This window comes from Rhagoletis pomonella, unplaced genomic scaffold (assembly GCF_013731165.1).
Source record: "Rhagoletis pomonella isolate Grant_MI unplaced genomic scaffold, Rhpom_1.0 Rhpom_scaffold_00001, whole genome shotgun sequence".
NCBI classification, from domain to species: Eukaryota; Metazoa; Arthropoda; class Insecta; order Diptera; family Tephritidae; genus Rhagoletis; species Rhagoletis pomonella.
Window position 1 is genome coordinate 45,220,542 of NW_023458555.1, and position 15,262 is coordinate 45,235,803.

General features: G+C 33.8%; 1 protein-coding gene across 5 annotated transcripts in view; it reads left to right on the forward strand.

Annotated features, from left to right (window-relative positions):
- LOC118744737 (acetylcholine receptor subunit alpha-like 1) overlaps nt 1-15,262 on the forward strand; it is a 220,179-nt gene that overhangs the window by 85,068 nt on the left and 119,849 nt on the right. The window contains exon 7 of one of the 5 annotated variants that reach the window (XM_036478063.1): nt 1,039-1,333. The exons of the other annotated variants lie outside the window; for them this stretch is intronic. Coding sequence (XP_036333956.1) covers nt 1,039-1,245 — 207 coding nt within the window. The 3' untranslated portion in view covers nt 1,246-1,333. Of the gene's footprint in view, nt 1-1,038; nt 1,334-15,262 lie in introns of those variants that run through there. 5 annotated transcript variants of the gene reach the window in all.

Here is a 15,262-nt window from a genome sequence, read left to right on the forward strand (position 1 = left end):
TTTGATATCAAAAGTGCCTACAATCAAATTGACTGCAATCAATTTACTGTAAATGATTCTAAATTAGAACTTTTACAATCGGAAAAAAAGCAATAAATTTTGATTGCAAGCAAATCAGTAGCACAACCATTGATTGCTAAACAAAATAATTTTTAATTTCACAGCTCTGTGTCTTTACGTGATGGGCAAAACGCCTAAGAGGAAATTGCTCCACCTCCTTACATTTTTTAAAAAAGGGGTTCCGGTTTACATAACTTCTTTGTTTAATAAATTCTCTTACATTTATAGTTATGGGACAGAAATAAATAAAAGGGACATACGGTTTGCAAACAAGTTTTCGAGAAAAACAGCCTTGAAGCTTTAGTATCACTGAATGCTTTGTTTTGGAAAATTGTCCAACGTGAATTCACGAAAAACATGAATGCAGCTAGAAAGCTGCGGCTGATTGCATTGAAACGAGCGAAAAATTTTCTGTAAAAAGCAAAAATCGATTTTTTGGCCCATTTACTAATACCCAACCGTGTCTCTGTGAACCTTTTTTAAGTGACCGTTAGAGGGTTAAACTTTTCTGCACAAAAGCCAAGCAGGAGATATTTTCTGTGATCACCGAGAACGAAAATCAGCGTTTGGGCATATTTTGGTTGAGGTTCAAAAATACCTGCTCCAACTATGATTAAAAAGACACCTTGTTTTCAAAATGGCTACATTCCTAGCGCCTGGCCTAACAATTTTCAAAAGGAGGCACCGTCACGCCAAAAGTCGTCGGATTACCGATTTGACTTTACTTTAAGTTAGAACTCAACATCAAGTTTTTTAAGGCTATTAGCGCTGTATTCAGCCAAAAATTTCGAAAGCCACAAAGCATGAAAAGCTTAGTATGGAGCTCTAACTTAACCATTATAAAACAATAGATGCAAACCTCATGTTGAAAATGATTCTATATGACAGTTCGAAACGTGTCTAATGGCGTCCATTCTCAACAACTTTGCTTTTGCCAACTATTTAAATATTCCCTCTTATACACTTTCCTCTTTACAGGTGGAAGAAGATTGGAAATATGTTGCCATGGTATTGGATCGTCTGTTCCTGTGGATCTTCGCGATTGCATGCGTGGTCGGCACGGCGCTGATTATCCTGCAAGCGCCCAGTTTGTACGATCAATCACAACCGATCGATATTTTATATTCGAAAATCGCTAAGAAGAAGTTCGAACTGCTGAAAATGGGCAGCGAGAATAGCTTATAGCGACCACTCGGGTTCGCAGCGGGCTGGTGGAATTTAATCACCAGCTCGATGCGAACCCTCTTCGCCGCACGCGATGATGATCGCGGATAATACAACGATGCCATTGCAATGGTCGAACGTATTTTACAAAATTTTATTGGTGCTGGTGAAGAAAGTCAAGTAACAGCGAACGAAGGAGGAGGAGAAGTAGAAGCAGGCATGGAGAGAGGAGCAGAAGGAGGAGAAGTAGATGCTGAAGCAAACGTAAACGAAACAAACAAAGTAATCAAGCAAATAAAGGGTGCTGAAGTAGCAAAAATAGAAGACCTAACCAATAACGATGACGCGCATAACGTCCTAAAACAAACTAACCTAACAAAAAATGCCAAGACTCATTTTAACATACTTTTTGAGCAAGAGCAAGAGGGCAATGAAAGTGAAGCTAAAAGTGATGGTGGGGGGCCAATAAGAGCGCGTGGGGTAGGGTATGAGCGGTTTAAAGTTGTTGTGCGCGACGAAATAATAATTGAAAATAAGACGCGTGTTGTTGGTGAGCAGTTGATCAAAATAAAATTGTTGCCGTAAAGTAGTTGAGAATTAGTAAAACCTAAATAAAAATACAAAAATATTAACAAAACACACAAAATCAGTTGATGTGTGCTTACACAACCACACATACATAAGCAAACTTATGAGTGCATATGCATGTGAATTGAGTGAGAGACCTGTGAGTATAAGTGAGCATACATTTCTCTTGAGCTTTTGAGTGCACTTAAGAGATAGAGAGAAAGTGAAATATAAAGAGAAAAAGCGCAATCTGAGCGTAATGTTTTTTAAGTTTTAGTTGTAAACATGGTTAATAGTATTGTGGGAGTAAATGGCGGCAAAAACAAGCAAGGCGAGAATACATATGAAACAAACACTTACTCAGCCATCCAGGTATAATACTAAAGTACTATAAAGTAAAAAATAATTTATTAATAACAAAGAAAGCTACTGGAGTACTAATGTTTACTAATCAGCTGAAATAAGACTACAACAGTAATCGAGTTTATAAATATATAAATATTTATATTTATGTGTATGTATGTATGACTAATTAGAAATATGAAATATTAAATTGTTGTAGTTGAACAGTCATCAACAAATGCCACATTTTTTTCTACCGACGACAAGTGAAACGAATAACTTAGTATGTAAGTGAGTAAAAATGAAAATAGTTATAATAGTACCGTAATGGTACAGTAAGTCAAAAAACTATGCAGGTTAATTAAGTGCTGGCGAAAGTGAGCGAATGGTAGTGAGAACACTAAGAGAAGAGAGAAAGTATGCGAGCGTAAAAAAATAATGTATGCAAACTTGTAAATTCCTTGCTCTCGCGCGTTCACCTGGCCGGCAAATATGAAGATCCCGTTACGCTTACTCTTGAGTTTAGCTCATTTGAGTATAAAACGGCGAGTAGAAGTAATAAGCTCCCGCTGAGTATTGCGTGCAAAAAAGGTTTTATACATAGTAAAACATAAAAAAAATATATTTTTTTTTTGCGGAGTAAAAGAAACCACAAAAATGTCACACAATTTATTTAAACAAAATAACATTTAAATTAAAAGTAGCAATAATTGAGGTAAGTGCAAAAAAACATTTTAATTCAACGACTGAATGTGCTTATGTCTATATATAAAGTAGGTTATAAACATACATACACGTGCTCATTCATACATACACATGTATGTATGTATGTGTGTGTTCACAACTATGGTTTAAATAAGCGGTAAACATACATGCATAAGCTAAAATAAAATGCCAATAAAAATCAAAGTGTAATTAATTAAAAAAATAATATAAAATAAAACAATAATTGATAAACAACACTATTCTAATTTTTAAGTGCATACAATATTTTTAGCATTAACACTAAAATTATTTGTATGCGACCCGCAAGCAAGCATATAAAGAATTCACTAAATAAACTAAGTACAATTTGTTTCATACACTTTTTTTTTTAATTTTAATTCACGTTAGTATATATGTATGTATAAATTAACTGTATGTAACAAACGTACTATATACAGAGAGTATTTGTTGCCAACAAACAGCAAATTGAAAGCGTAAATTCTGAAATTAATTTAGATAATTGACACAGTAAATAAAATCAATTGAAGCATACAGCAACAAATCACTAACAAGCAAAGATCACAACAAGCGAAGCCAGAAAAAAAAAACAAAATGTATTTAAGTAGGAAAGCAAATTTTTTTGAAACTCTTCAAATTTTTAACGTTAAGCTGATTGGATAAATGTAAATACTTAAATAAAACAAAAAAAAAACCTAAACAGCAAAAATATGAATCAAATATTCAAAATATAACGCTTGCAAAAATTAACATTCAATTTCAAAACAATATATATAAATTACACACATACACATACTAATTAAAAACTACTGATTTCTTTGTTGGCTTGACTTAACTGCAAATTATTTTTAGTAAGTAAAAATTAAGTACCCTGCAGTAAACAGAAACTAATTAGTTCCATTGTCCAAATGCTTTGAAATGTATAGTTACTGTTTTGCAATTAGTAAGAACACCGCAGCAGCGAAATTCAAACAGCTAAGAAGTAATCTAGTACAGCAGAGTCCGGAATTCATGCAGAGTAGCCATAAATCCTAGTAAGATGTAAAAGTACACCGGAATTAAGTTAGGATTATTCAAAATCTCAATGACATTAATTTCATAGTTTGTCTGGTCGGTCTTGAAGATATGCGTACACAGGTAATTTTTTAATATCTTTTTCTGGATTTTGAAACTTTATTGTATATTTGGTACAATGTATTTTATTAAAAGTATTATCCATCGCTAGCTATGACTTCTGCCAACTTTCCTGGCAATACATGGTTTCCGCGCCACTAAAACTTTTCATCTTTAGAGATCAAGAAAATATCAAGCCAATACTTGATACCTTAAAGTGAAATGCAGCGTTCTCCCGTAAGTTCGTTTTGCATCGACCGGAACAATTGAAAGTCTGATATTTCAAAGTCAAGGATATAAGGGAGGTGGGCAAGGACTTTATATCCGGTACCATAGAGAAAGGTTTTCACCACTTGTGCGATATGCGCCCGATCACTGTTACGGTGGAACATCAATGAAATTTTAAAAACTTAAAAAATGCGCCAACTCCACTAAATGCAGCTCAGAAATAAAAAAAAAATTGTCTAACCCCCTTAGATTGATACCCATAGTATGATAATTCATTTAACTTTTTAAAGACTTTAAATTTAATTTTTAAACAGGCAACCATCTTCCACCACCGCAAAAATATTCTTAGCGTCCAAACTAAAGATTTTTTAACACTCCTTCGTTTGACGTCCATATTTTGATATTTTAGCTGGTGGCAACCCTCTTCAAAATATTTTGAAACTATTACTATCTGAAACCCCTTTCATTTGGCACCCATATGGTGATCTATATTTCTCTTCCCTAATACAATTTTGTAAACAGGTGGCAACCCTCATGTAACTCAGCTAAAAACAAAAGGTTTTCAAAACTATTTAGATTGATACCCATTTTGTAATAATTGATTTATTTTTTTAAATAATTCGGTGGTAACGCTTTTTAAGTAAAGTAAAACCTTATTGCATATACAGTCCAAACCTTTTAATTTGACACCTCATTTCGGCAGATTGAACGAACGGTGCGGTCATGATGACATGAATTATTAAATGATTTGACTTTAATTGTTCAACAGGTGGCAACTCTTTTCGAAAAACTAAAGCCAGTTTCTAAGGACCAAGCTTATATGTTTGTATATAGATATCTGGTTGCTCATTCCGGCCATTTTTTCGGCGATCGCTCGGTTCATGAATATAAGTTGTTGTCTGTAGAGATCCCGTCGATCGTCTGATCACTTTTAAGAAGCACATGATACAGAATTCCCTTCTGGTCCCACCAAATGCAGAACATTACCTTGCTGCCATGGATATTTGTCTATGTTATCGATGATCCGTGTTCGACGTACCTAGCGTATGCCCTCTGGCGTGAATCCATTTTCCATCACCGGTGACAATAAAATAAAAACGACTTAGTTTTGTACCGCTGAAGGAGATTTTGGGTAACAGTGCCACGCCATTCGATTCTCTTGGTTGTGTTCTTGAAACACCCACTTTTCGACTTTCTGAAACATACCAATGCAATCCCAATTCGGCGTCTGCAAACGTTGATGGCCTTCCTTCGCGCTCCTTGTCAGTAAAAATTACCACTTTTGAAACTTCGGAACCAATACTCCCAAATTGAAAATGATAGGTCATGATCTCCCTATGCCTTATGGTCTGATTATGGCAGCTTAGCGTAACTTACGGCTCTCTCTTAAAAATTATGTTAAATGGGTGTTGCTTATAATTGCACAGCCGAGACTTAACGTAACTTAATGCCACCGCGAAATCTGTTTCATTTTGATTCTGTAAGTTCTACGTTCCGTTAAGTTAAGTTAAGTTGCCATAATCAGGCTTTTAAGCAACAGAAAAATAGATGCATTTTTCTGTAAGCGAGCGACAAAATAACGCTCAACTCGGGTAAAATTTCCTTTTAGCTACTTAAGCAACCCTGTTGGTACCTGGCAAGAAACATGTGATTAGTTTAACGGGATTTAGATACAAAAACCAATTTCCCATTAACAATTCACAATAGAGCCGTTTTTTCACTTAACAACACTATCCTTCAGGTCCCGTATTTTTTAACCGACATGGCTGAACTGGGATAATTAGCCGAGTTTGTGTTGTTGCTTTGCGTGTATATCCCCATCGTGCCTTAGATAAATGAATGGCTCGAAGTTCGATCAGTCCACTTGGGAGATTATGAAGTCCTACTGCTGCAGTTACGATAACATCTCGAGCAATTAAATCAAGTGGAGTTCAAGAAGCATCACCTTTTGGGTTTCTACTTACGTGGAGCAAAGAGCTCCGTTTACAAAACATCCAAAACTTTACTTAAGATAAATTTACATCTCAAATATTAGCCAACTTATATATATAAATATTCTTCCAAGTGTTCCTCAGCGAACATTGTAGCCAAGTGAGTACAGATGCGTAATATGAAATTGCAAGTTCGTTGCCTGAACAGAGCGACTTCCAAATTATAAATGGATAAATACGATTTTTTCTAAGTAATAACGAACGTCCCTACGACAGGCAATACGCAGAAAATTTCCGCCAGTCCCTCAGTGAAGACGAAAAGTTTTAGGTACTTATATTCGGTTGTCGCACAGCACAAATTCGAGGACAAACACTTAACGAAAATGTGGCCGCCAATATTACAAGTATTATTTTAAGTTTTTTTTATCCTAACAAATGGCTGAATATTTGAATATCTTTTAAGCTTGCTACAGCTACAAATAGGTTACTAAGCAGCATACATACTTTGGACTATGTAGTTCGATAATTTGAGCCTTCAACAAAATTCCTTACTGCAGGGTTAATACTCCTGTTTCGTACACTTATAAACTTACATAAGCTTACTCATTTCATTCATTTGCGCTTTTGTAAATATTTATATATTCACTCAAAACTATCGCCTTTCATAGACAAAACAAATTAAAAACTTTAAATTTTGATGTTTTTTCTTATCGCTTAGTATTTTTTAACGTTAAAGCAAAATATCTAAATTCCAATAAATTTTGCTGATATGAAAAAAGATGGGGCATCAAAAAATTGCGCTTAAACCACGTAGATAGTTTCATATCTAATTCGTTTTTTTGTTATTCTATTTTTTGCTTTTGCGAAACGTTTTTATAAAGTCGTAAATAATTTGAGTGTTCATTAAAAAAAATATATATATATTTAACTCTGAATTAAATGCATAAGAAACGTTTTTACGTAGAGAATTTAATTGGAAGTGGTTATATTTCCAAAAAAAAAAAAATTTAAATAAAATATTATTAAAGTAACAGAAAATTTATGGATAAATCGAATCCTTAAATTGGTAATAATTACACGACGGAATTTTAAATAATCTAAAAGTGATTTTTTTTATTTTGGTTTGCTGAATATTTAACTTTTAAATATAATTAAATTTTGTCCTTTATTTATTTTGAAGATTTTTTTTCTTTCAAAGTAACCATTATAATTTTGTAATGTTCAAATAACCCTTTATTTGATGATTTGTTGCACTGGCTGTTTTCTTGTGAATATGTGCCCTGGTTTATTAGAAATTCTCAATCAATTTTACGACGCAAATATTTTCGCCAATACTTACAGCCGGTTTCACCAGCAATTAAAATGGAAAATTATTTTTTATTTTCTGTCAATTTACATATAGATTTCAAAAAATTAAAATCATTTCTCACTTAAATTGCTTTCGTGAAATTGGCTGTTAATGTGCCTGCCTTCTGCCTCCGCTCAATAATCTTACATCAGTAATGAACATAGCCATGAACGCGGCAAGGCGAATCATTGGATTATAGAGTTCTTTATCCTTGCGCTTAAAGCTTTGCAGGTATCCATCACGACTAAAACATATTCCGCGTAAACATTTTTGTAAAGCTTTTTGCAGATATTTATTGATACGCACAAATACAAGTTCGCTCTGATCGTCACTGCTTTGAACAGTTATGTACATACATATAGAAAATTTCTTCTATATATCTTTATATGTTCTGCTTTGCTGTGTGATTACAGAATAACGGAACTTAAGGGAGCAGTATCCACAAAGCGCATGAAAAGCACACCCTCTTTCAACGTGAAAGATTTTTGATCATATTTTTAATAAAATTTCATAGTTAACAAAAATATATATATATAGTTTAAACACCTTAAAAATACGTCTTATTCCTTTTGGTTCTTGTATGTCTATCGCGGACGAAGAATTTTCATTTTAACTTAAGTTTTTATTTTGTAAATTTCCACACAATGTTTTTAAAAGTGTCTCGCTCCGCTACCAGAACGTTGTTTAGCAAAACATAGACTGAAGGCAATAAAGCGACCTTCTACCTTTGAAAAAAAAAATTACCACCTATCGATTGGCGTGCATTCGTATCCTACACACCAAAACCTGAGCGGGGCAGAGCGAAGCTGCAAGTGTGCCCACTGAATGAAGCGGAGCGGAGCTTTTCACATGGAATCGGCCGCAAAGATATTACAAAACTTACCTCCAATGAAAAGTGGCTAAAATATTTATAGTATCTGATTTAACTGCTTTCTTGAAAAATCAAATATGCATGTAAAAACTCAAATAAAAAATTGTTTTGCCCTCGGTCCCAAAATGCTTCTGAAAAAGCTAGTTGTATGAACACTTTCATATAGTTACAGCAATTTGAAAGCTTCGCTTATCCGTCAAGGGTTCTCTCTCGACTCGGGCCCCATTTTTCGTGTGTAAATAGTACACTGAAGTACTCTAGACCGAGCAACTAAAAAACCCGATATACTTTTCGATGGGCAACATTGTGTTTGGAAATTTTTCTTTTTTGTTCTTTAGCCAAAAAAAGGAAACTTCTTTTATCAAATTTGTTTGTTACTTGAATATATACTTTTTTTTTTTTTGATTAACGATGTTAATTTTCGACCGTTGCTCTTCCACAACGACTTGCTTTCCTTTCTTGTGCGCATTTCAGGCAATTAAATCCCGCTTAACTTCACCAAACAATGCAAATTAACTGCACTCAATCAAAATTGAAACTTTTTGTCACTTTTCGGTTCCTACTTGCAGCAAAGCGCGGCGGTATGCAAAAGCGTTAGAACAATAACAATTTGACATGCGATTTAAATTCTTCTTTAAAACGGTTCAACGAAACCCATGTTGATGACGGGTTAGTTGCAGAAACAACACAAAATTCACCAACCAAAATGACAATCAGCTTTGTTGCTGTCAGCTGGATTGACGAAAAATTTTACAGCAAACAGCGGGAGAGTTACCAATTTTGCTTAGCTCGAAAGCAGAAAAAGATTTCTTTGGGAGGGCAAGTTTTATAAATTATGTAAATATTATCGCTTAAAATGAATGCTCATGCTTAACAAGTGACTTTCGATGTTTTTCAACTTTGGATCGTTGGCAACCCTGTCACATTATGGTATGCACATCAGGAGTGTACTCGTACCCAAAACTATTAAAAGTTTCAGAAAACTTTTACTGGTTTTGCCTTCTCGTACCCCAAAAAAAAACTTGCAAAGTAGGGGAAATTAAGAGAGAAAAATTTTATCGAGCTGCAAATTTCTGCTGGAAAAATATTTACCAGCGAAACCTTGCAGGTAAGAAAATCCACTAATCATGAACACATGTTTGTAAATAAACAAAAAAAAAGATGGCCTTTTTGAGTTATTTATTGCGAATTTTATTATTAATGCTAGTATACAAAGAAAAAGTTACTAAATTTATTAAGCGCAGCCTTTGTTGAGTTCATTTTTCGTTAATTTACTATTAATCTCCCGTTTGTTTACTTTAGTGTGTGCTGGCTATGGTTGCCGTATGACATTTTTCGTTTGTACCATAATTTTCCTTTAAATATACCAAAATAGATTAAAATGCAGCATGCTCAAATGCTTTTTGCTGAAGTTGTCGGTTTTGGTAGGTTGATTGTTGAGATGAAAATTTTATAATTTTAAAGCTACATTTGTACCTATATCTATTAAAGTTTTTTTGGATCAATAATGGGTGTTTGGAGGACATTCTCTTGTTTTTGAATGCGTCACCATGTGGTATCACACATAATTATGAGAAAAATAACTTATTCATTCCGATATACATAATTAATTTGTATTTTAAAAAGGTCTTTCTTAACCAAAATTATTCAATTGTACAAAATGCCAAAACGGGGAAATGTACCATGCAGTAAATAAATTGCCAAATGAACCACCAGTGGCAACTGTGGCGGTGATCAGCTGTTTCGAAGGTTGCAAGTTTTTTTTTAGAGCGAATGTTCGCTCAATACGAGTACAAACCTATCATCTGCAGTTCTGTGCTCTTTTCACACTTCACATTCACGCACACGCACCCATATTTTCTTACAGGGCATCTCATGCTGAGAGAAAAAAATTTTACTTTTAGGCAACTCTTCCGGTAGCTTTCTGCTACTATCCATCCTCTGCTTGCGGCGTCACTTTCAAAATGTACTTTACTGACTTGTCTTTTCCGTACGCAAATGCAGAGTGTCATTTCTTAAGCGCTGGGTGTCTTCCGCTGCTGCTGCTGATGTCAAGCGCTTCCTTGTTCCGCCAGCTGCTGCTGCTGATGTTGCTACGTCCACTTTAAAGCTCACTTACAAATAGCTGTAGCGTAGTTAATTTATTTACGTACTTTTTAGGTGTGTGTGTGTGTGTGTGTGTGTGTGTGTGTGTGTGTGCGTATTTACTTCTGGAGTGGCAAAAGTTTAATTAAAATTCCTAATCAAAAATGCTCAACATTTGAATGAAAAATTAATTAAAATAGTTTTGTTTTCGCACGCAACAACAGTGTTGGCCTTGCCACTACAACAGAATACAAAAACAGCTGCAACAAATACGACTCTCATAGGCACAAAGTGGCACTTTGTTTGTTGTATGCATCCTACATACATATTTAATGCACATAAGTGTGAATGTATGTATGTGTGCTTCCGTAAATACAGTATTCAGCTTGCAATTTTTCGCTTGGTCACACTCATGTGTGAAGTGTGCTTCTCGCACTGTGTATATTATGTACACGTAGGCTTGTTGGTGCAATCAAAATAATGGTATTTTAAGACAGTTATCACATAATTTCATATAATTCCACACAACCATTAGCGCACACAAGGGGTGGGTTTTGATGTTCAAACCCCCCTTAAAGCTAATAACCTCAAATACAAACTGTATCTTAAAGCTAAGAATCCAGCTCTCAAGGAAATCATAAGAAATATTTATTATAATTTCTGTTGCTTGATAAAAGCGCTTTGCTTTCATGAGAAAATAAATATACGACCATATTTTTCTTGAGAGCTGCCAACTGGTTTAAGAAATTTTGGTAGAAGAAAATTTCCTTTCCATTTCCTGTCCGTCGTTTTATATGAATTTTTCGTTTTTCTTAAGAGTTCAGATAATTTTTTCGGTATTCGAAATATTAAAAACTTGTGGCAATCGTGAAAAATCACCATCTCGATCGAAAACCAGAAACCGGAAATCGATAAAATTAACATAAAAGTGTAAAAAATTTCTTGGAATCAATAAATTTATTTTTACTGACTCTTTTTTAAAATTTTTTATTAGGTACTTTTGAAAGTTGAGCTCATCTTGAGTTTATAGAACTTTTTATTAAACAAGTAGCTTTTAAGGAAAGAACACAACCGACTTCAATTTTCATATACAAATTTAGGTGTACCGTTATTTCTTCATGATCCAATCATCGGATCTAAACCAAATTACGGGACGACCCTTGACGTGTCATATTTCCAATAAAAAAAGAATTATTGAAATCGGTTCACGTGGTCCAAAGTTATGTATTCCGACGAATTGATAACCTCCCCTTTTTTTGAAGTCGGTTAAAAATGTTTGAATTCTGTTAATATTATGTAAATAAAGTGCAGTTTATGAATTTTAAACAGTTTATATATTTATTACATACTGTACATACAACTTGCATAAATGTATTTTAAAGAGCGTATTATCTGAAGCGAATTTTCAGTATATTTCGGTGATATATCTTCAGAAATATAAAACCCCCCCTAAAATATATTCCTGGGTGCGCCCCTGCACACAACACATTTGAATTTCTTTTTTTTACCACTTTAGTGTCCCTCTGTGATAGTTGAACCTGTCATGATTGTCAACTTTGTGTATGTGTGGTGTTAATTATATACATACATATGTACTTACATATTTTCATACGGGACTACTATGTAGTAGAAGAGGAATCTTGAACTCCATGGTTTGGTTTCCAGCTCAACTACTTTGTCTTCAATCTGTGTCAGGTTAAGCAACAAGGAGATGTCCCATGAAATATCAGTTGATGACCTCTACATATGTAGATGTAATAATGAGACCACCACGTAATGAAATGAGAATGGCCACGGTAACCCTGTTTCTTCTTTCGAGCCCAGCCTCAGATCAGAAGACTAATTTCGCTGTACAACCAGTAGACCTTATTCGGGCAAAAAGTGATTTGGAAATAGGTGGTAATCGGTAATGTCGCAACACATGCCCAAAAAAATTTACGGCAGCGGTTTCTGGGCTTAAGAACATCCCGCCGTTGTTCGTGTTTACCAGCGGAAGCTTGCAGTAGCACAGGTTTTAAATTTCCTTGAAGGTTGAAGCCCATCTGCCAAGAAAGAGTAGTTCTCAGATATTCAACACTACCTCAAACTTCTCCTTGCGCTATGAGTCTGCTTCGAGGGTACCCTTCCCAAACAACTCTTCTAAAATGCAATTTCTGCTTATGTAACCTAGTTTATGAGGCAACTTTAACAGACGCAAAAGGGTAAAATTTTAAAGGCAGTAGTTTTCAGCATAGGTTCATTTTAACTCGATATGCTTAATCCAGTGTTTTTACACATTTCTTGTCGCCTTCAATGAATAAGTTTCCTCAATGAAGACATTTTCATTCAACCCAAATCTATTACCACCGAGCCACTTCCTCAGGCTAAGAAGCAAATAAATAGTATCTAGGGTCTAAATCTTGAGAAAATGCTGAATAAGAGAACAGCTACTATCATAATAGATGAAATTTTTTTCTTACCCAAAATGCAGTCGTTTTTGTTTTAGTTCATTGCCAAATATACCTAACAGATTCGAATATTTTCATGGTGACTCTTTTGCGCTCTATAAGGTCATCTCTACATCATATGAGTGACTGCGGGACCCCTGTAGTGCATAAGAGACGGGTTATATTTCGACGAATGTCAAAAGGCCAAAATCGGTCTTATCTGGGAGCTGAGCAGAGCCATCTGGTTTTTTAGCTTGGATTTTGTTTGAGTTTAAAATGTTTCATCCCACGAATTGGGGGGGAAGAGTGTCAGCTGGAACATAGCCCACAGCATCCCGAGCAAAATTTTATACAACCAGAGGGCGCCAGATTTTATAAGACATACTAACGTATTGTCAATAATACCATACCATAACCACGGTACGGAATTACGGGCTTAAGTGAGTTGTCCTCTCTTGATCCGCCGTTTTCAGTATCAGCAGGAGTACCTCTTGTCGGGTATGACTCTTAGCCATGTATGATCGGTCTTGGCCAAGCGCTCAAGCTGGCTCAGAACATTAAAATACAAAATGTAGTCATATACTTATATTTTTATTTATATAGGTAAATATATATGTATGCCTTCTTAGAAAAAAATTAAATTTTATCAACTTTAATATGTATTAAATAAGGAAATTAAATTTTTTGTTTGAGTTAATTTTGCGTTGCCTATTTAGAATTTATTTATCTACGTTCTTTCTAAAATCCGTCTATGATTTGCCACTTTGTACTCTTCTAGAGCAACTAAATGTAGAGACACTGGGCAAAACACTCACACACTTACAACACTAAAATCATCTCTCTATGTGTTAAGCTGTAAAATCAAAGCGAAAAGCGCATATAAAGCAGAGAAGTTAACATTTTTGAATGACTAGAAATGAAAAATAAATTTAAAAAATTCATATAAATGTTAAACGTAAGTAATTTAAATTTTTATTTGAAAAAAAAACAGAACAAAGATTAAACACAAAAGTTAAACATACAAAAAGTTAAACGTAAAAAAGTTAAACAAAAAAAATTTCCAACAGTATTAACTAAATGTGCATTAAAAGTAAAACTAAGTAAATACCAATAAAATTTAAAAGCCGAGCAAAAAATAGGAATTCTATTTAAATTAGAACTTAAAGAACAACAACTGAAAGCGTTTCATAATTAAGCAGCGAAAAAAAATGTTATGTCACTACTAAAGTAAACTTAAAAATAAATGTAATAAAAATAATAATTTAAATTAAATAAAAAAATTATATAATATTGCAATATTAACATCACACACACACTCACAAAATGCACGCGTTGATCAAATGCGGACACAGGCTTACTGCTGCAATTACACGTAAAAAAAAATTGCATGCCACCACATAAATACATTGGCTCAATGGCAATCGTCGTACTGCATACATACAGTGACCCAAACAAATCACCACGTATTGATTTTTTCAAATACATACTCGTAATTTTTTTCGAGCTAAATTTGGTTTTGTTATTTTTGTATAACAATACCGCCCAAGCTTTAACCAAAACCATATAAATCGTAGTTTCACACTTTGTAAAAAATTTAGAAAAATTCAACAAATTTTCATCAGAATTTTATATTTGATAATGGGCAATAATCCGCCACACGAAAAAAATTCTCAAAAATCAACGGTATTTTTTAGCCGTTTGAAACTTGAACTTCATTATAAAAAAAACTGCACACCCAAAAATGTTCTAAAGATTCAGATTAAAAAGTAGAAAATTTGACAAAACTATACAAAAATAACAAAAACAAATGTAGCTCGAAAAACATTGCAATTATTCAAAAAGAAAATCAACACGTAGTCTTTTCTTTGGGTCACTATACATACGTATTTAGAAATGTGATGCCATGATGCCCCAAGGCGACATTTTAACAAGTTGTGACTTATTTTCTTTGTTTTTTTTTAATATTTGTAATTTTTTAATGAAATAATAGCTCTTTAATTAACTTAAAAAAACATGTCAGTCCAAATTTCTTAATTTATAAAAACTTGATAATTTCAACAAAATTTTACCAAAATTTAAAACTTTGGTATGCAGTTTTGTAGCCTATTTAATTCTTATATAGCGAAGTGCAATTTTGAAGTAGCTTAGACTTATGGTTGATTTTAGGCAATTTTTTTAATGGTATTTTATGCATACAAAGTATGTCCGATGATTTGCGAAATGAGCAACGCGCTAAACAAAAAAAAGTTGCCTACCTGCTTCAAAGTTGCAATTTATTTTACTAAAATGTTTCAAAAAGTTTAAATTAAAGCCACACGTTTTGTTTAAAGTTTTTATGTATTTTATTTTTTCGAATTTCAATTCATTCCATTTCGATTTATTGAACTAGTGCACTTAAGTAAGC